This window comes from Phasianus colchicus, unplaced genomic scaffold (genome assembly GCF_987193195.1).
Source record: "Phasianus colchicus unplaced genomic scaffold, bPhaCol1.hap1.1 HAP1_SCAFFOLD_54, whole genome shotgun sequence".
Classification (NCBI taxonomy): Eukaryota; Metazoa; Chordata; class Aves; order Galliformes; family Phasianidae; genus Phasianus; species Phasianus colchicus.
The window spans coordinates 430,651-454,178 of NW_028325231.1; the positions used below are offsets into that span (position 1 = coordinate 430,651).

General features: G+C 50.7%; 2 protein-coding genes across 6 annotated transcripts; one reads left to right on the plus strand and one right to left on the minus strand.

Annotated features, from left to right (window-relative positions):
- LOC116237110 (olfactory receptor 14J1-like) lies at positions 1-1,913 on the minus strand. The gene has a single exon (XM_031606056.2). It carries the CDS (start codon positions 1,066-1,068, stop codon positions 1-3), a length of 1,068 nt encoding a protein of 355 aa, XP_031461916.2. The 5' UTR covers positions 1,069-1,913.
- Positions 1,914-8,571: 6,658 nt separating this feature from the next.
- Positions 8,572-17,598, plus strand: LOC149911863 (zinc finger CCCH domain-containing protein 11A-like). 5 transcript variants are annotated; one of them, XM_090133191.1, is made up of 10 exons: positions 8,572-9,134; positions 9,603-9,911; positions 12,179-13,645; positions 14,500-14,662; positions 14,951-15,074; positions 15,499-15,561; positions 15,808-15,894; positions 16,175-16,489; positions 16,820-16,893; positions 17,351-17,590. In XM_090133191.1, the coding sequence occupies exons 4-10, from the start codon at positions 14,609-14,611 to the stop codon at positions 17,405-17,407; spliced, it is 774 nt and encodes a 257-aa protein (XP_089989317.1). In that variant the 5' UTR covers positions 8,572-9,134; positions 9,603-9,911; positions 12,179-13,645; positions 14,500-14,608; the 3' UTR covers positions 17,408-17,590. The 5 variants fall into 5 exon arrangements, 4 of the variants coding, with proteins under 4 accessions (XP_089989317.1, XP_089989315.1, XP_089989316.1 ...); XM_090133189.1 differs by having other exon boundaries at positions 9,603-13,645; XM_090133190.1 differs by lacking the exons at positions 8,572-9,134; positions 9,603-9,911; positions 12,179-13,645 and adding an exon at positions 13,714-13,894 and having other exon boundaries at positions 14,472-14,662.
- Positions 17,599-23,528: the final 5,930 nt, after the last annotated feature.

Below are 23,528 nucleotides of genomic sequence, written 5' to 3' on the forward strand. Positions count from 1 at the left end.
TCATTTGTTGAGACAGATGTGAAGTTTATGCCTGCTGAAATGTGACCATGACATCATTTTCCTCACTGCATTCTTGAGCACCTGGTTCCTCATGCTGTAAATGAGAGGATTCACTGCTGGAGGCACCACTGAGTACAGAAATGACACCACCAGGTCCAGGGATGGGGATGATAGAGTCGAGGGCTTCAGATAGGCAAATGTGGCAGTGCTGACAAAGAGGGAGACCACAGCCAGGTGAGGGAGGCATGTGGAGAAGGCTTTGTGCCGTCCCTGCTCAGAGGGCATCCTCAGCACGGCCTGGAAGATCTGCACATAGGACACAACAATGAAAAGAAAGCACCAAAATAGCACAAAAATACCAAACACAAGAAGCCCTAGTTTCCTCAGGAAGAAGCGTGAGCAGGAAAGCTTGAGGATCTGAGGGATTTCACAGAAGAACTGGTCCAAAACATTCTTATGACAGAGAGGCAGTGAAAATGTATTTGTAGTTTGCATCCCAGCGTATAGAACCCCAGTGCCCCAGGCAGCTGCTGCCATGCTGGCACAAGCTCTGCTGTCCATCAAGGTCCCGTAGTGCAGGGGCTTGCAGATGGCAACGTAGCGGTCATACGACATGATGGTGAGAATGCAATACTCTGCCGATATCAGGAAGACAAACAGAAAGGTCTGTGTAGCACATCCAGCATAGGAGATGTGCCTAGTGCCCCAGAGGGCATTGGCCATGGCTTTGGGGAGAGTGGTGGAGATGCAGCCCAGGTCAAGGAGGGCGAGGTTGAGGAGGAAGAAGTACATGGGGGTGTGCAGATGGGAGTCGAAGGCTACAGCTGTGCTGATGAGGCCGTTGCCCAGGAGGGCAGCCAGGTAGATGCCCAGCAAGAGCCCGAAGTGCAGGAGCTGCAGCTGCCGCGTGTCTGCCAACACCAGCAGGAGGAACTCACTGATGGAGCTGCTGTTGGGCATGTGGAACTTCTGGGCATGGAGATCTGTCCAAGAAGTACAAAATTCAGTGACAATGAATTTCTGTGTGGAAAGTGTGCATTCAGCTCTGTGATTTGAGATACATTTCATGAGGTTGAGTTTGCCAGGAGTTATTCTGCCCTTTGTCTCTGAAGGAAGCAGTTTTGTCCCTGTGGGTACATGGGAATGTAGTGGTGTTGTGGGGACAGATTTTCTTTCCAGAATGCGTCAGATGAAATCACTTCTAATGCAGAAGTACTTTTTAGCATCTGCACAATTTATGCCAGAAATGTGTGGGAAGCAAATAGAAGTTTTAATGTTAGGTTTTTTGTTTTTTTTTTTCATACGAATACTCATCGTACTCATGATGCCCAAGGAGTTTTTGCCTAAATAAGAAATCCTGAGCACTTCTGCTGCACTCAGCATAGAAGGCTGTGAGTGAAAGTTGAGAGGCAAAGGGATTCACCTCTGCTTACTGCAGGGTAAGGGGAGGTGGTTGGACTTGCTTCCAACTGCTTTGAGTTTGTAAATTTTGAAGATGGAAGATGATTGCACTTCTGTGTTACATATAAAGAAGCCAGATCCTGCTGAGAGAACAAGAATGCACTGCCCATAACAAATATTCACCGTTTCTCCAGGGATCTGAGCAAGGTTTCATCATCACACTCTTGCAAAGGATTCCTACCAGTCATTTCATCAACAACACAGCATTTCCTTGCACATAGCCCTTCTCTGCTTCACCCCTGGTCTTGGCTCTCCAGGCTATAGGAAAGATTTGCATCCTTAAGGCCAGCTCACAGTTATGAAGGACACATCAGGGAGATGGCATCTCAAATAAGGCAAAGCTAACTCCTTCCCAGCCTCACAGACTGCGTTGCCCACAGTCCGAGGCAGTCACTTTCAGGCCCTGTGGACTGCAGAGGGTGATGGACATGTGCCTAGGGAGATGCTCTGCTCTGCTCTCTGGAGCTCTGTCTGCACAGGAGGTGATTCATGCATCGGACATGATGATCATGAGGACAGAGATGTTTCTGGGTGGGAGTTTCCTATGAGGAAAGTGTCGGCACTTCAGGATTATCAGTTGATGTGCTCAAAATTGACAAATGATTTACCCTTCCATAGAAGCAGGAGAGAGAAAAGTTGGCCTAAAATTCCCGCTTTTGTTATCCTTATACAAAGGTCCCTGGCAGTGCCCTGTGGTGCACTCTATCTGTGATCCCCCTGCCCCAGGCAGCAGCTGTGGCAGCAGAAGGCCCCTGCCCTGCCCTGCCCTGCCCTGCCCTGCCGGGGGGCTCCATCCCCCCCACGTCTCCCCACAGTGCCCTGGGCAGCTCCCCAGGCAGGCTGAGTGCTGAGTGCGGAGTGCTGAGCCTGGCAGGCGGCAGAGTCCCTGCTCTGGCACACAGCCCCTGGGGCACAGCAGGGACCTGCTCTGCAGGACAGCCCTGGGCACCCGGCTGCAGCCCCGGCTGCACAGCCTGCAGCCGTCCTGGGACACGCAGCCCTCAGGGCTGTGCTCTGATGCTGCAGCACAGAAGCTTTCAGCTGGAGCAGGTCTTTTTCCATGATCAAGAAACAGTTTATGCAGCCTGACCTGTACTGGGATGTCCCAGATTTAGTGATCCCTCCAGGAAAAGCAGCTGCATTACCTTCAGTGAGAGTCTTACCTTGTCAAGGGCTGTGAGCAATGCTCCTTTAGTGAGTTTGCAGCCTAACGTGTCACACAGCCTGTAAGGTCTCCTTCTTCTGTCCCTGTCACCTGCAGATCATGCCCCCAGCCCTGCTGCGTGCTGCACTGGAGCTGCTCCTGGGCACAGTTGTCTCTCTGCGGTGCTGCCCATTTGTAGGACCTCCCTTTGTTCCAGGAGCCCAGCACAGCTCAGCAGCAGATGATGTGATTTCCTTCTCTCCATGGAGATATCCATGGCCCTCCTGAACTGAGAGCTCCTCCAACTCAACAGGGTCATCACTATAGAACGTACTTCAAAGTCAGCTCAACTAACCAACACATCCACTGGATTACAGAAACACAGTTGTTCCTGCAAGAAGAAATTTGATCATGAGAGAAACAAATGGCAAATCTGGAAATCCTCCATTCATGACTTGTAAATGCAGTCATAAGATTACAGAATCATAGAAAGGCTTTGGCTGGAGGGGACTTTGAAGATCACCTACTTCCAAGCCCCCAGCCATGGACCGGGTTGCCAACAACCAGATCAGACTGTCCAGCATCCAATCCATCCTGATCTTGAATGCATGCAGGGATGGATCATCCACAGTCTCTTTGGGCAACATTTTCCAGTGCCTGCGTGTAAGAAGTTTCTTTCTAACACAATTTAAAAGCCATTTCAATTTGTCCAATTACTATCAGGCCATCACATCCTTAGCCTAAAATTAGGCAACTCATCAGCTGATGGAAACCCTGGGGCTGAAGTGGGATTCTGTCCTTCACAGAACCATGGGAGCTGGGAGTCTCCTTAGCTGAGTTCAGATGTGCACACTGAGGTGTCTGTGTGTGAGCCCCTCGTCTGAATCCTTGCTCTTTATTCAACAGGGACTGCACTGCTCACACACAGACACAGTGATGACCAAGGTGCCTGGGGTGATCCTAGCTATGTGCTCGTGCTTGTAAACTGTGGTGGAAAATCTGTGAGACAGTTTTAAACAAGAGCAAGAAAAAGGACATAGGCAATTACAAAGCTGGCAGACTCTCTTAAGTACCTGGCATAATTATGGAAAAAAATGATGCTGGGAGTTACCGAGAAACACCTGAAGGACAATTCTGTCACTGGTCACAGCCAACACACATCCATGAGGGGTAGGTCTTATTAAACTTAATGTCCTTTTATGACAAGGTCACACTTCTAGTTGACCAAGGGAAGCCAGTTGAGGTTATCATTGAGGATTTCACTGGAGCTACTGATACTGTTACTTAGATAATTCTTCTGGACCAATTTTTCCTGCACTGGGCTAGACAGAAATATAATCTAATGTGTGAGCAGTTGGCCGATGGGTCTGGCTCTAAAGGGTTACATTAAATGGGGTTCTATCAGGCTGGTGGATGTTCACTAGCAGGGTTCCCCAGGGCTCCATTTGAGGGCCACTTCTCTATAATGTTTGCATCAAGGACTTGCATGTAGGACTAGAAGATGTTTTGAGTACATTTGTTGATGATATCAAGCTGGGTACAGCTGTTTCCTCTACTGAGGGTAGAGAACACTTTGAAAGCATTGTGGACAAGTAAGAGAACTGGGTAAACAAAAAATGCACATGAAGTATAACCAGCACAAGTCCCCAATTCTGCACCTGGGTGTGGGCAACCCTGGACGTACACATTAACTGGATATGGGACACTGGAGAGCAGTGCCACTGAAAGGGATTGGGGGTCCTGGCCAACATCAAATGGAACGTGAGTCAGCAGTGTGCCCAGGCAGCCAGGAAGGCCAACTGTCCCCTGGGGTTCATTGAGCATGGCATTGCCAGCTAGGTGAGGGAAGGGATTGTCCTCATCTGCTCTACTCTGCTGCAACCTCACCTGGAGCACTGGGTGCACTTCAGGGCACCATAGAACATAAAAGACTTAAAACTATAGGAGACTGTCCAAAGGAGGGCACTAGAACTGAGAGAGCTGATGTTCAGAATTTCATTGAGATTGACTGCTTGTTCAGACTGGGCCATTCTCACATCCCACATCCTGGGATGAGACACACTGCCCACATGGCACTTGGGCCTCACGGCATCCTTGCACCCCATGCAGAGTCTGGCAGCTGCTGTCCCACAGTCTTTCATTTGACATCAGACAAACCTCCATCCCACTGCCCCAGGAAGGGCCCTGAGCCAGCAGGAGGGACACGATCTCCCTGCCAAGGCTCTGGGGATCAGGCCTTGGCCTTTCTGCTTCACAAGACAAAGGAGGCTTTGCTCAGCATCACAGCCGCCATCCCAGTGCCTTGGTCTGCCTGCAATCATGGCTTCCAATTATCTGCTCTAACAAGTCCCTGGGGAAGCTTGCTTGTCAATGGCCCTCAGTGGGGCCCATTAATACTCCAAGAAACTTCACTGTTCCTTCTGACTTTGTCTTCTTGAGCACTTCATGCAATCTTCTCTGTGCACTGGAGGTTGATGGACTCAGCAGCAAATGCTCCCTGGGACCCATTACAACCTGAAGAGCCTTCCTGTGCCTTGTGCCTTCCTGTCATCTTCTTCAGGTGTTCAGAACTTGTACAGCAAATTGGAGAGGTATCTGAAAAGACCTTAAAGAGGAAGAGAATGATGGGCATTTATGAAAACTATTTATTTATTTATTTATAGTTGGGTTTAAACAAGAAGTTGCAGCAGCACTTTGTAAATGGTATTGATCCAGGATGTCCCCTAACGAGCTTTGCCCCGCCACTGTGTGGACAAATGTCCTCTGCAGGTACCCAGCCCCATTTCTATTCCCATTGTCCCCATGGAACTTGCATCAGTTTTCCTCACATCACTTTTCTCCTCTGCATTCACCCACTCAGTGCTAAACCTCGTTTGCACCATCTCCTACTGGCTTTCCTCAGACAGTGAAAGATTTCTCTTTTTTTTTTTTTTCTTTTTTTTGCCAATAGTTTTAAACATGATGCAATTGAATAAACTGTAGAGCAATGTAATCCACTGCATGCCTTGTCCAAGCCGCACCTAATGAGGTTTGTCTTGGGAATATTTGTGCAAGAAATATGTTAGGCAGAGATAGGAAGGCATAGATAGAATCACAGTTAAGGAGTTGATCAAAGAGTCCATCAGACATTGGAGAGATGTTGCAAGTTCCAATAATCACAGAATCACAGAATCACAGAATCACAGAATCACTAAGGTTGGAAAAGACATATAAGATCATCCAGTCCAACCATCCACCTATCACCAATGGTTCTCGCTAAACCATATCCCTCAACACAACATCCAAACGCTCCTTGAACACCTCCAGGGTCGGTGACTCCACCACCTCCTTGGGCAGCCCATTCCAGTGCCTGACCACCCTTTCAGAGAAGTAGTATTTCCTAAAGTCCAACCTGAATCTTCCCTGGCGCAGCTTGAAGCCATTCCCTCTAGTCCTATCACTGTTACACGAGAGAAGAGGCCGACCCCCAGCTCGCTACAACCTCCCTTCAGGTAGTTATAGAGAGCAATAAGGTCTGCCCTGAGCCTCCTCTTCTCCAGCCTGAACAATCCCAGCTCCCTCAGCCACTCCTCATCAGGCCTGTGCTCCAGACCCCTGTCACAGAGTTAACTAGATCAGTTTATGCCCGTGACAGGGGGACAGTAGGCCCCTGCCCTCCCCACCCCCCGCCTGGCCCCACAAAATGGGAAGGAAGGAAGGGGGGAAAAAAAACATCGGCAACAATCTATGGAGGTAAACTTATTTTACTAACTATGATATCGGAATACAAAATAATACAATATAATACAATCTAATTGAAATTGAGACTAATAAATCAAATAAGATAGGAGAGAGAGTTCCTGAGACCGAGTCAAACCTGAAAAGCTTGGAACGGCTAGGAAAGCACCTCCAGCACCCACTGCCAGGCAGTAAGAGACCGCCCCACCCAGAAGGGTCAGATCCCATGACTTCCGTAATGTATAGGGATAGGTACATAGAATTAGAGCATTAACACTTTAATTGCAGTACGTGATGTTTTGATGTGGAATATTGAAAATAAAAAAAAACATAAAACCATGACATTCCACCCCTTATTCTACGTCATTACATCATGCTTAATATATATATATATATATATACACATACATACACAAACAAAATGATTAAAAATGCATCACATGCACACGTCTATATACATATACATAGAATTACTGTCTGCACTCCCCCAGCATCAAGTTTCCTTGTGGTACACATTGAACATCCCCATTTTTCTGCATTACCCACCAAGTGGACTCAGGTCCCTGGGCAAAAACAGTACCGCAGAGAGGTTTGCCCTTTCCAGAAGCTGGAAGAACCCAAACTGCTTTTCCCAACATGCTCTTTACATGTACAACAGGGACCTTATCTCCCTCTACGGAATGTAGGGAGCTGGATTGGGTAGGACCATCACGACTGATAGATCCTCTGGTATTGACCAATCAGGTGGCTTCTGCCAAATGCTTCTCCCAGTGCTTAAATGTTCCGCCACCCATTGCTTTCAGCACAGTTTTTAACAACCCATTGTATCGTTCAATTTTACCAGAGGCTGGTGCATGGTAGGGAATATGGTAAATCCATTCAATGCCATGATCTTTGGCCCAAGTATTTCCAAAAGAATTTTTGAAATGAGTCCCATTATCTGACTCAATTCTTTCTGGGGTGCCATGTCGCCAAAGGACTTGTTTCTCCACACCAAATATGGTGTTTTGGGCGGTAGCATGGGGTACTGCATATGTTTCAAGCCACCCAGTGGTTGCCTCCACCATGGTGAGCACATAACACTTACCACTGCGAGATCGTGGCAAGGTGATAGAATCAAGCTGCCACAGCTCCCCATATTTATACTTTTGCTATCGCCCTTCCTCCCAGAGAGGTTTTATCCTCTTGGCTTGTTTAATAGTGGCGCATGTGTCACAGTCATTAATAGCCCGTGCAATAGCATCCATTGTTAAGTCCACCCCTCGGTCTCTAGCCCACTTATGTGTTACATCTCTCCCTTGATGGCCCGAGGTCTCAAGGGCCCACCGAGCTAGAAATAATTCACCCTTGTTTTCTGCCAGTCCACGTCTATTTGAGCCACCTCAATTTTGGCAGCTTGGTCTACCTAATGGTTATTTTGCTGTTCTTCAGTAGCCCGACTCTTGGGCACATGAGCATCTACATGGTGCACCTTTACAACCATAGTCTTTATTTGGGCAGCAATATCTTTCCACATTTCAGCAGCCCAAATAGGTTTACCCCTCCACTGCCAGTTATTGTGCTCCCACTGCTGTAACCACCCCCATAGAGCATTTGCCACCATCCATGAGTCAGTGTAAAGATAAGGCATTGGCCACCTCTCCTGTTCAGCAACATCTATAGCCAGCTGGACAACCTTTACGTCTGCAAATTGGCTTGATACTCCTTTCCCTTCAGTGGCCTCTGCAACTCATCGTGTGGGGCTCCACACAGCATCTGTGATGCTTCCCCACAATATGACACGATCCATCAGTGAACAGGGCATATTTCTTTTCATTTTCTGGTATTTCATTGTATGGTGATGCCTCTTTAGCACACAATACTTCTTCTGCTCATGACGTTCCAAACATTTTTATGTTCAGACCAGTCCATGATCACCTCCAGGATTCCTGGATGGCTGTGGTTCCCCATCTGCGCTCATTGTGTAATCAGCGCAGTCAGCTTACTCCAAGTGGCATCAATATCATGATGGATGGAGGGAAGCTTTCCCTTGAACATCCAGTTCAACACTGGCAGTCAAGGTGCCAAAGGAGCTGTGGTTCAGTACTGATTACTTCAGAAGCAGCCTGAACTCCCTCATACGCAGCTAAGATCTCCTTCTCAGTTGGAGTGTAGCACTTTTCGGACCCCCTGTACACTCGACTCCAGAATCCCAGGAGTCAGCTTCGGGTCTCTCCTGAGGCTCTTCGCTGCAGACTCCAAGTGGGCTGCCCAGGGAGGTGGTTGAGTCACCATCCCCAAACGTGTTTAAAAACCGTTTGGATGTGGTGCTCCGGGACATGATTTAGAGGAGGGTTGTTAGAGTTGGGGTACTTCAGGTTGTGGTTGGACTCGATGCTCTTGAAGGTCTTTTCCAACGTGAACGATTCTGTGATTCTACAGGGACACAGTGTGTTGGATTGCTGTTTGTTGCAGAACACCAGCACAGGGCAGGACTGGGGACTGGGAAGATCACAGAAGATCACAGAAAAACCAAGGTTAGAGAAGACCTACAAGATCATCCAGTCCAATCATCCACCTATCACCAATAGTTCTCACTAAACCATATCCCTCAACACAAAATCCGAATGTTCCTTGAACAACTCCAGGGTTGGTGACTCTACCACCTCCCTGGGCAGCCCATTCCACTGCCTGACCACTCTTTGAGAGAAGTAGTATTTCCTAACGTCCAGCCTAAATCTCCCCTGGTGCAGCTTGAAGCATTCCCTCTAGTTCTGTCACCAGTTACACGAGAGAAGAGGCCGAAGCCCAGCTCACTACAGCCTCCCTTCAGGTAGTTATAGAGAGCAATATGGTCTGCCCTGAGCCTCCTCTTCTCCACAATGAACACTCCCAGCTCCTTCAGCCCCCACCCATCAGGCCTGTGCTCCAGACCCCTCACCAGCTGTGTTGCCCTTCTTGGAACACGCTTTGGGGGCATCCTCCGGTGGGTTCAGATGGTCCTGTAGTCTTCTGGAAGGGTCTGGAAATGTTCCTGAAGTGTCTTGGGGTGTCTAGTGGATCCTGGACTCATCCAGAAGGGTCTAGAGATGTCCCAGAGGGTTTGTTGGGGTGACCAGAGGGTGCCCAGGGTTTCCTGGAGTGTTCCAGAGTTCTCGAATGGGGATTTTGAGGACAACCTCACATAGTGACACGTTCTTATGCTGCTTTGTCCCCATGGGATCGTCCCCAAAAATATCTGTTTCCATTAAAATAAATACTATGTCAATTTTGTTGTATTTTTTTCGCCACTTCCTTTCAGAAATGGATGGTTCTCGCTAAATCTCCGTGCAAAGCTCCACAGAAACAACTCCCCACAGGCCACCAGGTGACACCAGGACAACCGTCAGCAGTGTCGGCACCGGGACAACCACCTGTCCCCGAAGTTCTCACTGTCACTGTAACCGTGGAACCTGGGGCCATACCAACCCGTCTACCTCGAGAGCCCCATCAGCGTCCTACAGCTCCTGGAGCCTGGTGACGCTGTCACCCTGGCTGTCCATGACTGTCCGAAGCTGTCCCCCCTGCCTTGGTGGCACAACTGCAGCATGGTGACATCCTCATTGAAGAGGTGACGAGGAGGATTACAGGGAGGGAGCTGGGGACAGTGGGGGGACACATGGGGTGTGACATGGGGTTGGTGGTATCATCATTGGTGGTACTATCATTGGGTGTCACCTTCACTGGATGCCATTGGGTGTCACTGAGTGTCACTGTCTTCAGGTGACACCATGACACAAGGTGACCTCGATGTGGAACAGCCATGACGCAGTGTCCCCATCCCTGGCTGTCACTGTTGTTATCGTCATCTGGTGTCACCATCACTTGTGTGTCACCATGTCTTGGATGACACTATTCCCTGTACACTGAGCACCACACAGAGGGTGGGACTCGACTGTCATCCGGCCCCGCAAGCCCTGCGTTGTCACCATGCTGTCACTGAGCCTCTTGCTGTCCTTTGTCACCCCTCCAGGTCTGCCTACAGTCGGCCTCTTGTGAGGTTCAGATATGCTATGTGGATCAGGCTTTGTTTTTAAAGTCCTCGGTGGCTGCTTGCTTTGTACTGCTGGCTGTTGTTTTGATAGGAGCAAGAGAAGTCTTGTGTGCTAAGAAGAACCTGGTGGTGGAGGGGAAAAAAATCCTCAGGGTTTGGATGCTTCCGTGTGTTACGAGTGATGGTGATACCGCTGCTCGATCAGTTTGAGTGCATGAAACAAGTCTGCAATCTTTTATTAATGGAGTAATGTGAAAGGAGTCCTATGGATTTGAGAGTTGACTTTAAGTCTGTGGGCATTTTCCAGGAGCTGGGGTAAGGGATGAGGCAAGGAAAGTTGTGGTAAGAGGATGAGGTGTAGGAATAAGAACAGCTTCCATTGATATCAACTCCCGCGGTTACTTTTTGACTTGGAATGCATGCTTTTTTTAATAAAGAACAAACTCATTGTGCAGCTTTTGAATGAATTCATTCACACCTGTTACTGTTTGGTGTTCTTCTCTACATGGAACTGCAATTGAAATGGAGACTCCTGGTCTGATTGCCAGCCCCCTCCCGCATGCTCAGATCAGCCAAGTTTGCAAGGCCTGGCTCTTGGTGCCCAGTTGTGCCCAAGGTCAGAGAGTTGGCTCTTCTCGGCTTTGAGATGTGTTTTCCAGTTGCATGTTGTGTTATTTCTGTTGCGTTGACCTCTTGAGCTACAGCCCCAACTGGGGATCCAAGTAAACTAACACAGCAGGAATGGTTGAGGTATATGTGAACTTGGATTGGAAATGCAATACCAAGGACTGCACAAATGTGGGACAGTTCTGTCAGTGTAAGGAAAGGCATCTGCTGGCTGAGTGCTTTGCTGGGTGGGCATCACCCTGCTGAAGAGTAGGCAGCTGTTGTCTTTGCAGAAGCCACATCCATGGGGATTGGAAAGCTTTTTCTGCCTTCCAGCTCTTGGCTGTTGATCTGAGAGCGGAGGTTCTTGCCTGGAAAGAACCACCAGCAGAAAGGATCCCATGCATGGCTTCTGAGCCCTTTCAGATAAACCAGCTGGATTAACGTGGCCTGTGACCTTGGTTTGGAGTTAAGCCAGCAGGCTTTGCCCAAAGCAGAATGACCTGTGGGCACAGCGTCCAGCAGGTAGAAGTGACCAACAGCTGGAGACAGCAGCAGCTTGAGCAGCGCTCTTGAGGGAAATCCTCACTGGGAACAAAGGCCCAGAAGAAGAGAGTAGCTTGTCCCTGTGTTCACATAGTAAGGTTTTCCTTTCTCACCTGACTGTTACCTCTCAGGTGGTGCCTACAGCTGTGTGATGTGCTCTGCAGGAATTGCTAATGTTTTGCATTTAACCTTGTCTTTCATCTTCTTTTAAAGCTTAGAGGCAACCTTAATTTCTACAGTCCTGAGCTTTGTGCCACAAGAGCTCTCCAGTTTCTACCTGTGATGTGAGACTGTATTGTGTCTACTCTATGTCAGGCTCTTCTTCTCTTTTCATTTTAAGCTAGGAAAATTCATTTCTGGGCCAGGAGAAGAAGAAATGCAACAATCTTCCCTGCACTGCTCAGTTTGCCTGAGTTGCCAAGTGCTCCTCATTTTTCTTGTATCCTTCAATTCCAAGTTCATATTTTCCCAAAAACAAAAGAATTCAAAAGTAACCACCTACAGTTAAGTAAGCGATTTCAGTATTTATTTCTGATTGTGGCAATTACTTCAGTTCAGAAGTCATACTTAATTTACGGTGCCTGTTTTAATTTTAACAAAGTTTGCAGTTGTAGCTGACTTCCCAAGGCTGCAGCACATGGTGGTGGCACAGCCTTGGGCTTCTGCGTTTGTGCTAATCCTCTGTCTTGCAGGTCAGCTGGTGCTAGAAGTGGACGGCATCCCAGTGTGAATGAAGGTTTGTGTAGGAGCAGCTGCTGATGGGAGGAAGGAAGTGCAGGCTAATGGACTCTGAAGCATCTCCCAGTACGGTACCAGGGGAGGCAGTAGTGATGTTGGGGGGCAGTTGCAGAAGAACACGAGGAGCTCCTCAGCAGGAAGCTACAAACCCTGCAGAAAGCTGCAGGAGACTCAGAGCACGTGTGGATGCCCAGGAGGAAATGGAGGCCCAGTATTTGAGCAGCGCCTGGCCATGGAGTGCTTTCCAGTCCAAATGCTTAAAGCCACAGTCCAGTTAGAGAGGCTGACACACGTCCTGGGGCCTAAAGATGCTGCTAGAGAAGCCAGGACTGGCCCTGAGGCCTAAAAACAGAGCCAGAGAGACTGGCAGTGGCCACAGGACCTGAAGCCACAGCCAGAGTGGCCAGCACCAACTCTGGGGCATAAAGCCACAGCCCCAGCCAGAGAGGCTGGCACAAGTCCTGGGGTATAAAGCCACAGCCAGAGAGGTCTGCGCTGGCCCTGAAGTCTGAAGCTCCAGCCAGAGAGCCCAGCACCAGCCCTGGGCCATAATGCCACAGTTATAGCCACAGAGGCCAGCACCAGACCAGATGGGGCTTAAAGCCACATCTACAGCCGAACAGGCTGGCACCAGCTGTGGAGCCTAAAGCCAAATCCTGAAAGGTCGGCACCAGCCCCTGCGCCTGAAGCACAGCCAGAGAAGCCGGAACCAGGCCAAGGGCCTAAAGACAAAGCCACAGCTGGAGAGGCCTGCACTGGCCCCAGGTCCTAAAGCCACAACCACAGCCAGAGAGGCTGGCACCACTGCTGTGGCCTAAAGCCGAAGCTGGAGAAGCCGGCACTGTCCCCAGGACTTCAATCCACAGCCTGAAAGGCTGACACCGGCTCCAGGGCCTAAAGCCAGGCACAAGAGGCCAGCACCAGCTTCGGGTCTAAACCACAGCCACAAAGGCCTACGCCGGCCCCGGGGCCTGAAGGTGCAGCCACAGCCCGAGAGGCCGGAACCAGGCCAAGGGCCTAAAGCCACATCTGCAGCCCGAGAGGCCGGCACCAGCCCTGGGGCCCAAAGCCAGAGGCACAGGCCAGTTCCGGCCCCAGGGCACACAGATGTGCCTTCCTATTGGTTTCTACTGATTCCTATAGGACTCCATTGACCACTCTGAGGCCATACTGGTCCTTACTGGTTTTTACTTAGCCATACTGGACTTTTCTGGTCTATACTGGTGTGCACTCCTCCCAGTTCCTACTAGTTCCTCTGGGACTCTACTGACCACAACGAGGCCATATTGAGTTTTTATTGGGCTGCATAAGAGTCATGTTCACTTCTCTGTTGCTTTACTTCAATTAACCCCCATTCAGTTAACCCCATTCACCCCACTGGGTGACCCTGGTGTTGATTTCCTAAAATTTGGATCTAGGAGGTGACCACTCCCTTTGCTTATGATGAAAGCACAGAAGTGATGCAGGCACTCTCTGAGGTCACAATTGGTGCTGGGGTGGGAGCGTTTGTGCCACAGCTGGTGAGCAGAGCTGGTGCTCTCGTGAGCGTGCTGCACACGGAGACTGAGCTCTGTGCTTTTCTTGAGAGAGATCACCCTGTGAGAGCCCATTGGAAGCACCACTGCGGTGTGTGTGAGCTGGGCGCAGCACAGACTGAGCAGGCTGACCAGGTGAGCTGGGTTTGGTGCTGGGTGGTTGCTAGTGGTGTCTCAGCAGAAAAGCTGGGCTGGGGAGGAGTTCTCAGCTCCAGCGCTGCCCTTCTGAATGGCTGTTTCCAGAGGAAACATGTTCTTCTTGAGATTCCATCCCATGTTTCGGTGAGGATGACGAAATGTCATTCCTCCCCTGGAAAATTGCTGCCAGGCCCCCACCTTCATGTCAGACCTAAAAAAGGAAGCAGAGTGCAGACTTCATAGAGTGCAACTTGTGTCTCACTGCTCCATGGATTGCTTGGTGTGCCATACCCAGCAGGTGTTTCAGCAAACCGCGCTGAAGTCACGGCAGAGAGCCGGGTGCTCAGCTGGGCACATGGACGGTCAGCACACCTGTGGGGGAAAAGGGGACCTGGGGGCACTTGCTGACAGAAGCCATGGCAGTCAGACACAAGCTGCAGCTAGTGATGGGCAATTCTTGCAGACAGCTGAGGTCCATGCATTGCCCTCCTCAAGAGACTACATTGCGTAGCAGAAGAAAGCTGGGAAAATGCTTCTTCCTCATGATTTTTCACTTGCTGATACTTTCTGTAAGGGTTCCTGTCCAAAAGGAGAACTCGGAGATCAAGGCAGTTGAAGAACGAGTGAAGCCAGCTCCTTCTAAGAGCGAAGGAGGTTCCTGTGGAGAGAACCCTCAGACCTTGCAAGTCTTCCTCTGACACTTCAGCCATCATGGCTCAGCAAGGAGATGACCGTGGTTCTAATTCCTGCTCTGTGAGAGGAAAGGTACGGCTGGGTTTCCTTTGCTTGATGTTTCTTTCTTTTTCCCATGTTTAAGGGAAGGGGTGGAGCAGGAGGAGCCCTACTGGTCCTTTGTCACCTCAAAAACCACTTGGATTTTGCGCTCCCTGCTGACAGTCTGGGCTAATGACGTGGACATGGCTTAGGCTGTATTTTCCCTTAGTGATAATTAATCTCTCAGTACTCTGATAATCTATCTCTGGCACAATCTGGAACCTCTCTGCAAACCTTGGCTGCCCGTTCCCACTGACGTTTCTTCCTTTCTCTCCCCAGAAGCAGCGCAGCGCGCTTCCCCGTGTTTGGGAGCAGCAGCCAGCAGGCTGCCGGAGATCCAACCGCATCTTGCAGCGCGCAGAGGGACGCGATGGGAACAGAGCGTCCTTACTGCCACGCAAAAGTGAGTTTCTTGAGGCCTCTGTTATGAAGGATGGAGGAATGAATTTTGAGTATTACTTCTGAGTGGGTGCAGTGCTGCAGGGGATGTCAAATAAGCCACTGTGGAAGTGTTGGAGAGACCGACAGCGGCAGTTGGTGGCAGCAGTGAGGCAGAAGTCTGCATATAAATGCTTAGAGTCGAGTGAATTCCTTTTAGAGCCACAAAATGTGTCTCAACTTTTGCACCTGATAGTGTTTTGTTTGGTGATGCACCTCTGCTCTGTCAAATGTAGAGCTGTCAGGGAGGCTGGGGTTCTTCTGCTGTCATCTGAGCAAGAATGAGACTTTTGGTTTTTTGTTGTTTTGGGGATGGATTTGGTCTGACAGGACAATACTTCTACAGGCTACTGGTTTCTGTTAAATCAGCAAATTGTATTTTGTTGTAGGGACGGAGCCTGCGCGTCTGTGGAATGGTGCTGGGCAAGGGGGGAAGCGGAAAGCCTCCGCAGGTAAGCAGCTCTTGTGAGCTGTGGTGTGGGTACCTGCCTCTAAATAGGGCTGCATGCAGGGCTGTGTGTGATGGAGAGGAAAGGACACTGCAGATCTGTGTTGACTGCAGAAATGGCACAGTGTTGAATCAGCAGAAAGGCAAATGGAAGAAACTATGCTTGAAGACCAGAAATTTGTGTCTGACTGTGCTAAAGTCTTCCTCCAAAGAGATGTTCTTCATGTCTTTCTTGTTTCCTTTCTGTCAGAAGCTGATGCCAGTGGCCTTCCTCTGAAGCGCAGCCTTGCAGAAAGGCAGGGGGAAGCTACAGACCATGACATGGCACCCAAGAGAGGTACAGACGCACAACAGGCATCTGGGTTTGGTGCACTGTCTTTCTAACTAGGCTTTCTGTCTGTTCTTCCTGGGACTGTTCTCACTGCGTGTTGCTTGGGGTCTTAATCCCCGGGACTTATAGTTACCTTTCCTGTGCTGATTTGAAATACAAACCCACAGTTCATCCACGATCCTAAGATCCGTGACTGTGAACACTGCAGATGAGATGTGACCCATTTTGCAGACCGAAAGTAGTATTGGACTCTTGTTATATCTTCTTGCTTCTTCTTTCTTGCCAGAGATAGGTGCTGAGCCCAATGGAAAGATCTACACGAAAGCGGTGCAGGAAGTCCTTTCTGAGAGAGCTCATCTCCAGGCTGGAGGGCTTCCTACAACAGCAGGTCCCAGCTCAGGGAGAAGACCTTCCCCTGCAGCGTGCCCCCGCTCTGTCTCCAAGTCCCTGGCTGGATGTAAACGCAAGGGCTTGGAAGAAGAGCAGCAAACAGCAGCGCAGTTGCCTGCTACCAAAAGAGCGAGGGGTCAGAGCGGAGACAGCGTGCCGGCTCCAGCAGCACAGCCTGGGCCTGCTGCAGCACGGAGCTCCAAGCTAAGAGGTAAGAAGGTGCTGTGGTACCCACCCTGTAGGGTAGGTGCTGCCCTTATCAAGCACACTGAAGTTGCATAGGGTTTGCTTTGCTTTTTCCTTCTCTGCAGAGGGGAAAAGAGTTGAAGCCTACAAAGTCCAAAGGCAGTGAGGTGCCACAGTATGTAACCCCGACTCCATTAACTCCATGGTAGTCTTCTGCACCTTTCCACTGGAAATGTCATTCACTGAGAGGCTTCCAATTTCCTTTGTCTTTTTTCTGCCATCTGTTTTTATGGTACCCATGTTTCTGCAGTTTTGCTGCTGACAGAACGAATTCAGTTTTATTCTTGCTTTATAGCAAGAAGACAACGAAAAGAGAGAAGAGTGGAATTGAAGAAGGCTTCTCTGAGAGCTGCCGCTGCACGTGCAGAGGTGAGTCCTTGGTGAGCACAGACACGGCTCTTGTTGTTCTCAGTGCCTCTGCCTGTCAGACATGAAAGATACTGCAGAATCCCAAGGCAAGCAATGTAATAGAAAAACACCCAGCTGTATGTTTAAGGAAATCACACTGTCAGTGACAGCTGCCTAGGGGAGCTTGGATGCCTTCCTCTGGCTTGAGAAGGACACTGTTGGTAACGGCTGGAGGGTTTTTCTGTGATAAAGAGCCTTGCCATGTCGGGCACTGCGACCTTTGGGACCTCGTTCCCCCAGCAGAGCATGAATCTTACCATAGGCAGCGTGTTATGGGAAGGAATGTCAGTGACCTGAATGGCAGGAACGTGCTGTGCTGCATGGGGCCGTTCTGGAAGGTTTACTGATCAGACTTTCTTAATGAGATCGCCCTAGATTGTTTCTGTCCTATCTCTATACTTGCCTTATTTCTTTCCAGTCATCCGCAATGAACACCCTTGTGGAGATGATGCAGAAGCTGCAGCTGAAGGACTGAGAGGAAGAGCATCAGAAGGCAGCGGCTGCAGCACGCAGAGTTACAGGGCAGCGTTCTGAGTGCCACCCAACTTGGCACTCCATGTTTGGTTGTAGTCAATAAAAAATAGTCACAATTAGAGATTGACAAAGAGCGCACGGCCTGATTTGTCCAGTGGCATTCCATGAGCTGCTGCACTACTGCTGGTCCAGAGTAGAAACTATGCAGCTTCGGACCTCCAAGCTGCCATCCTGGCATTGTTCTTCTTGGAGGCAGTGGAACTTGGAGGTTCTCCTGCTGTTGCTGACACCTGACGTTGCCTAGGGAGGACTTGGCCACTGCACTCTGCTCCACCCCCTGTGCCACACACACACGAGTGCAGCCCACCACCCTTCCACCTGCCATGCAAACGCACCATCCCATCTTGCACACTTCAGCCACATGGCTTTCCTCCTCCTCCCCCCACCAGATCCCATTCCTGCTTCCCCTTCCCCACCCCGCCCCCCCATTGCTTTGGCCCCAGTAGCGTGCCACCCCCCGCAGCCCTCCAGTTTGCATGAGGCTTTGCTTCCTTCGTGCACAACCCCTCCATTGCTGTGCCCCTTGTTGCAGCCTTCTTTTGCAGCACCATTTAGCGATTTCACAGAATCACAGAATTGCCAGGGTTGGAAGGGACCTCAAGGATCATGAATCTCCAACCCCCCTGCCACACGCAGGGCCACCAACCATTCCACCTAATGCTAGACCAGACTGCCCAGGGCCCCATCCAATCTGGCTTTGAACACCTCCAGGGACGGGGCATCCACAACCTCTCTGGGCAGCCTGTTCCAGTACCTCACCACTCTCTCCGTAAAGAATTTCCCCCTGACGTCCAACCTAAATCTCCCTTCCCTCAGCTTAAAACCATTTCCCCTTGTCCTGCTGTCACTCACCCTTTCAAAGAGTTGATTCCCCTCCTCTTTGTAGGCTCCCTTTAGGTACTGAAAGGCTGCAATGAGGTCACCCCGCAGCCTTCTTTTCTCCAGGCTGAACAAGCCCAGCTCTTTCAGCCTGTCCTCGTAGGGGAGGTGCTCCAGTCCCCTGATCATCTTCGTGGCCCTCCTCTGGACCCTCTCCAACAGCTCCCTGTCTTTCTTGTACTGGGGGCTCCAGACCTGGACGCAGTATTCCAGATGGGGCCTCACAAGAGCAGAGTAGAGGGGAGCAATCACCTCTCTGTCCCTGCTGGCCACCCCTCTTCTGATGGAGCCCAAGATCCCATTTGCCTTCCGAGCCGCAAGGGCACACTGCTGGCTCATGTTAAGTTTGTCATCTATCAAGACCCCCAGGTCCTTCTCCACGGGGCTGCTCTCAAGGACCTCTCCTTCCAATCTGTAGGGATGCTTGGGATTCCTCCGGCCCAAGTGCAAAACTCTGCACTTTGCCGAGTTGAACCTCATCAGGTTCACCCGGGCCCACCTTTCTAGCCTCTCGAGGTCCCTCTGAATGGCATCCCGTCCTTCAACCGTGTCAACCACACCACTCAGCTTGGTGTTGTCAGCAAACTTGCTGAGGGTGCACTCGATTCCGTCATCGATGTCATTGATAAAGATGTTAAAGAGCACCGGTCCCAAGACAGATACCTGGGGGACGCCGCTCGTTACTGGCCTCCACCTGGACATGGAGCCATTGATGACCACCCTCTGTCTGCGGCCTTTCAACCAGTTTCTTATCCATCGAGTGGTCCACCCATCAAATCCACATCCCTCCAGTTTGGAGAGAAGGATGTGGTGGGGGACCATGTCAAAGGCCTTGCTCAAGTCCAGGTAAATGACATCGGTCGCCTTTCCCTTGTCCACCGATGCCGTCACTCCATCATAAAAGGCCACCAGGTTGGTCAAGCATGACCTTCCTCTGGTGAAGCCGTGCTGGCTGTCTCGGATCACACGCCCTTTCCTCATGTGATCAAGCATGTCATCTAGGATGATCTGTTCCATCATCTTCCCAGGCACAGAGGTGAGACTCACCGGCCTGTAGTTCCCGGGGTCCTCCTTGCTCCCTTTCTTGTAAATGGGAGTGACGTGACCCTTCCTCCAGTCATCCGGGACCACACCTGACAGCCACGACTTCTCAAATATGATGGAGAGCGGCTCGGCAACCACCTCAGCCAGCTCCTTCAGAACCCTGGGATGCACGCCATCCGGCCCCATAGACTTGTACACATTCAATCTCATGAGGCGGTCTCGGACCTGCTCTGCCCTCACAGCAGGGGGGGATTTACCACCCCAGTCCCCACCCAGAGGTGTAGGGATGCAGGGCTCAGGGACGGAAGGAGTACTGGAGTCCTGGCTGCAAGTGAAGACCGAGGCAAAGAACTCATTCAGTACCTCGGCCTTCTCTTCGCCCGTTGAAACCAGTTCTCCTTTTACATTTACCAAAGGAGGTACACTCGCTTTGGCCTGTCTCTTCTGGCTAATGTACCTATAGAAAGTCTTCCTGTTGTTTTTCATGTCCCTCGCCAAGTTCAGTTCCACCTGCGCCTTGGCTTTCCTGATCCCACATCTGCAAGTCCGGACAACATCCCTGTATTCTTCCCAGGTGGCACGCCCTTGTTTCCAGAGTTTGTACACACCTTTCTTCGCCCTCAGCTCCCTCAGCAGGTCCTTACTGAGCCATGCCGGCATCCTCCCTCCTCTGCCCGCTTTCTTGTTCAGTGGGACAGAGAGTTCTTGCGCTCTTAGGAAGGCGTCCTTGAAGAGTAACCAGCTCTCTTCAGCATTTTTGTTTTTAAAGAGAGCATCCCAGGGGATCTCGGCCAACAGTCTATTGAACAGCTTAAAGTTTGCTCTCCCAAAGTTCAGGGTCCTGATGCCACTCTTCACCAGGCCCACAGTTCTCGAGATCACAAACTCAACCAGAGCGTGGTCATTGCAACCCAGGCTGCCTCCAACCTTAACACCATTAATTATTTCCTCCACATTGGTGAGCAGCAGGTCCAGCAGCGCTTCACCTCTGGTCGGTCTGTCCAACACCTGGACCAGAAAGTTATCATCAACACATTCCAGGAGCCTCCTGACCTCTTGCAACTCGCCATGTGATCTATCCAGGAGATATCCGGATGGTTGAAGTCCCCCATCAGGACAAGAGCCCGTGAGCACGAAGCCTCCCGCATCTGAAGAAAGAAAGCCTCGTCAACAGTCTCCCCTTGATCAGGTGGCCTATAGTATACTCCTATCACCAGCTGGCCTTTGTTAGACCCATTCCTAATTCTAACCCACAGGCTCTCAACCTGATCATGACTGTTTCTCAGAGGAAGCTCCTCACAGTCTATCCACTCTTTGACATAGAGGGCTACTCCCCCACCCTTCCTACCTAGCCTCTCTCTTCTAAAGAGCTGATAGCCCTCAATGGTGGTATTCCAGTTATGGGAACCATCCCACCACGTTTCCGTGATAGCAACAAGGTCGTAATTTTCTAAGCACATCACGGTTTCCAACTCATCCTGCTTGTTTCCCAGGCTGCGTGCATTAGTATAAAGGCACTTCAGTTCGGCTTTCCATCGCACCGCCTTTATAGATGGTCTAGGTTCCCCTAGAACAGCAGCATCCCCAACACCCCCCTGCCCCAGTCCATCCCTTCGTACTTGACTGTCGTCGCCCAGCAGGTTCGGTACGAGCCCTGGAATGACCCGCTCAAGCTCGACATCCCTGATTTTGCTCCCTTCCCCCTTCATACCTAGTTTAAAGACCTGTCAATGAGTCCTGCTAGTTCCTCAGCTAAGATCCTCCTCCCCCTCAGAGACAGACTACTTTCATTTGCTGCCATCATGCCAGGTGCTGAGTAAGTTTCCCCATGGTCGAAAAACCCAAAATCCCTGGATTTGCACCAACTTTTGAGCCATTTATTTATGAGGTATGTTTTTTGGTATCTCTCGGTATCCCGCCCTGCCACTGAAGGTATGGAAGAAAACACGACCTGCACACTCGCTCCCTCGACTACCCACCCCAGTCCCCTGAAGTCTTTCTTGATAGCTCTGAGACTTCTCTCTGCAACTTTGTCACTGCCAGCCTGGATTATCAATAACGGGTAATAATCAGAAGGGCTAATCAGACCAGGAAGTCTCCTAGAAATGTCTCTGACCCGTGCCCCAGGGAGGCAGCACACCTCCCTGCGGGTAGGGTCAGGCCGACATATAGGACCTTCCGTTCCTCTCAGCAGGGAGTCTCCTACAACAACCACCCTTCTGTCCTTCCGGGCAGAGGCAGTCTTGAGGCGTGGGGCCAAGTGCTTTTCCCAAGGCAACCTCACAGGTTGACCTCCCCCTACATCCCCACTCACCTCTCCCTCGAGTTCCAGGGCCTCAAACCTATTACTCAGAGGCACCTGGGGAGCCGAGGATGGTCGGGATGGGGGACGCCTACTTTGTCGAGCCGGTATATGTTTCCACTCCTCCCCCTTTCTTGAATTGTTCATAGGAGGAGGAGAGGACAGGAGGCTCACTGCAGCACCGTCAGCCCGCCGGCTCCCCGCACCCACGTGCCGCTTCCCCTCTCCCACCTGTTTACGAGGCAGGGGGGAGTGACGTGCTCCACATGATGCCTCAGTTATGCGCCCAGATCTCGGGGCCGATAGGGACTGGCACCACCAGTCAATCTCCTTCTCACACTCTTTTATGGTCCTCAGCCTCTCTACCTCCTCTTTCAGGTCAACCACAAGGCTGAGTAAGTCATGCAGTTGGTCACATCTTATACATCTACCACTGTCATCACCCAGCACTGCAAAGGCCAGGCTCTGGCACTCATGACAGCCAGCGACCTGTGTACTAGCATCTCGCGTTGGGGCCTCAGTCTGAGTCTCCACACTCTTTTTGGCCGCAGTCTTTTTTCTGCGGGAGCATGGGACTTCCACCTGGGACTCCACAATTCTTGTGCTATTAGCCTTCCTCCGCGGTGCAGGCATTGCCAACCAGCAGGCACACCAACACTATTAGATAGCCTTAACGGGGTGTGCCTGATCAGGCCCGCCCTGCTGCCCGTAGTGCTGGCACTGCCCCCGCACCGTTGCCGGGTCGTTAACAGGAGCCCCGCACTTATCACTCACCCTGGCAATGACAACCGTCCCTGCTGGGGAGTTCCGTGCAGGAGTGGCTTACTGAATCTCCTCGACAGATAAGCCCAGGTGTTTCCCACACACCTTCTCTGGTGGGCAGCGACGCGTCGCTCCCCAAGGCTTTTTAAAGCAAGAAGGGGTGGGTGCGGAACCGTTGCCCTGGCAACGCCCCCGCCGCGACGTCCGCTCTCGCGAGAACTGCCCGGCCGAGAGCTGCCCGGCTACTCTGCTCTCTCCGGGATCCCTGAGTGAGGGAACCGACCGAAACCCCCTTGTACCTCGCCATCAGTCGCTGCGCTTCTGGCTGGACCAGCTCCGAAGCGGCGATCCTCGGCAATCAAGGCAAGGGCAAGATGTGGTCTTTTGAGTGCTGCTCTCTTTCCACTTCCATGCTTTCCTTTTGTACCTCTACACTCCTGGCAGCCCTCGGGTCTCACATGAATTGAGAGCAGTCCTGTTGTCTCCACAGTGGCATCCAGTGGCACCCAGTAGCAATGAGGTAGCAGGCAGGAACAGGCAATATGTACCAGTGTGTCAGTGTTTGTCTCGCTGCTGCCAGCACCATAAGACAAGGGGCTGCTTGTCACAGACTAGGAACACGACACAGGGTTCTTGTGCAAAAATTCCCCTTTATTTTCCCATGCAAGGCTTTTATAGTCTAACACGTGTATTCAGGACATTTCCACTAAAAATCCATTGGCTAGAAGGCAAGCAAGTTTCAAAACAGATCTTCATAACAGCAGCAAGTGTATCTTACGCTTAGATACTGTAAGAAACATGCTCAAGATCAACAATTTCTAATCAGGCAAAGATCTCTGTGAAGAGCAGTTTGTTCATTATTGCAATAATGGGCGCACAGCTCCTATTGACCAGGGAGAAATTGTACAACTAGTCAGCAAAATCCATCCCGTTATGTACCCTGGGTCTGACACAAGTAAAGCCTCTCCTGGCACTCATTGGTTGAACATCTCAGGCTCACAATCTTCTAACACTATGGCTACATTACACTTCCATAGCTACGTTTACACTTCCACACAATGTCTGCTACCAATCC

What these genes read in the sequence shown, in the direction of transcription:
- LOC116237110 (XM_031606056.2), bottom strand. Translation starts at nt 1,068, where the DNA reads ATGAAATGTATCTCAAATCACAGAGCTGAATGCACACTTTCCACACAG.
- LOC149911863 (XM_090133189.1), top strand. Translation starts at nt 14,609, where the DNA reads ATGGCTCAGCAAGGAGATGACCGTGGTTCTAATTCCTGCTCTGTGAGA. An exon ending in CCTGCTCTGTGAGAGGAAAG is followed by an intron (nt 14,663 to 14,950) that starts GTACGGCTGGGT and finishes TTCTCTCCCCAG; the next exon opens with AAGCAGCGCAGCGCGCTTCC. An exon ending in GTCCTTACTGCCACGCAAAA is followed by an intron (nt 15,075 to 15,498) that starts GTGAGTTTCTTG and finishes ATTTTGTTGTAG; the next exon opens with GGACGGAGCCTGCGCGTCTG.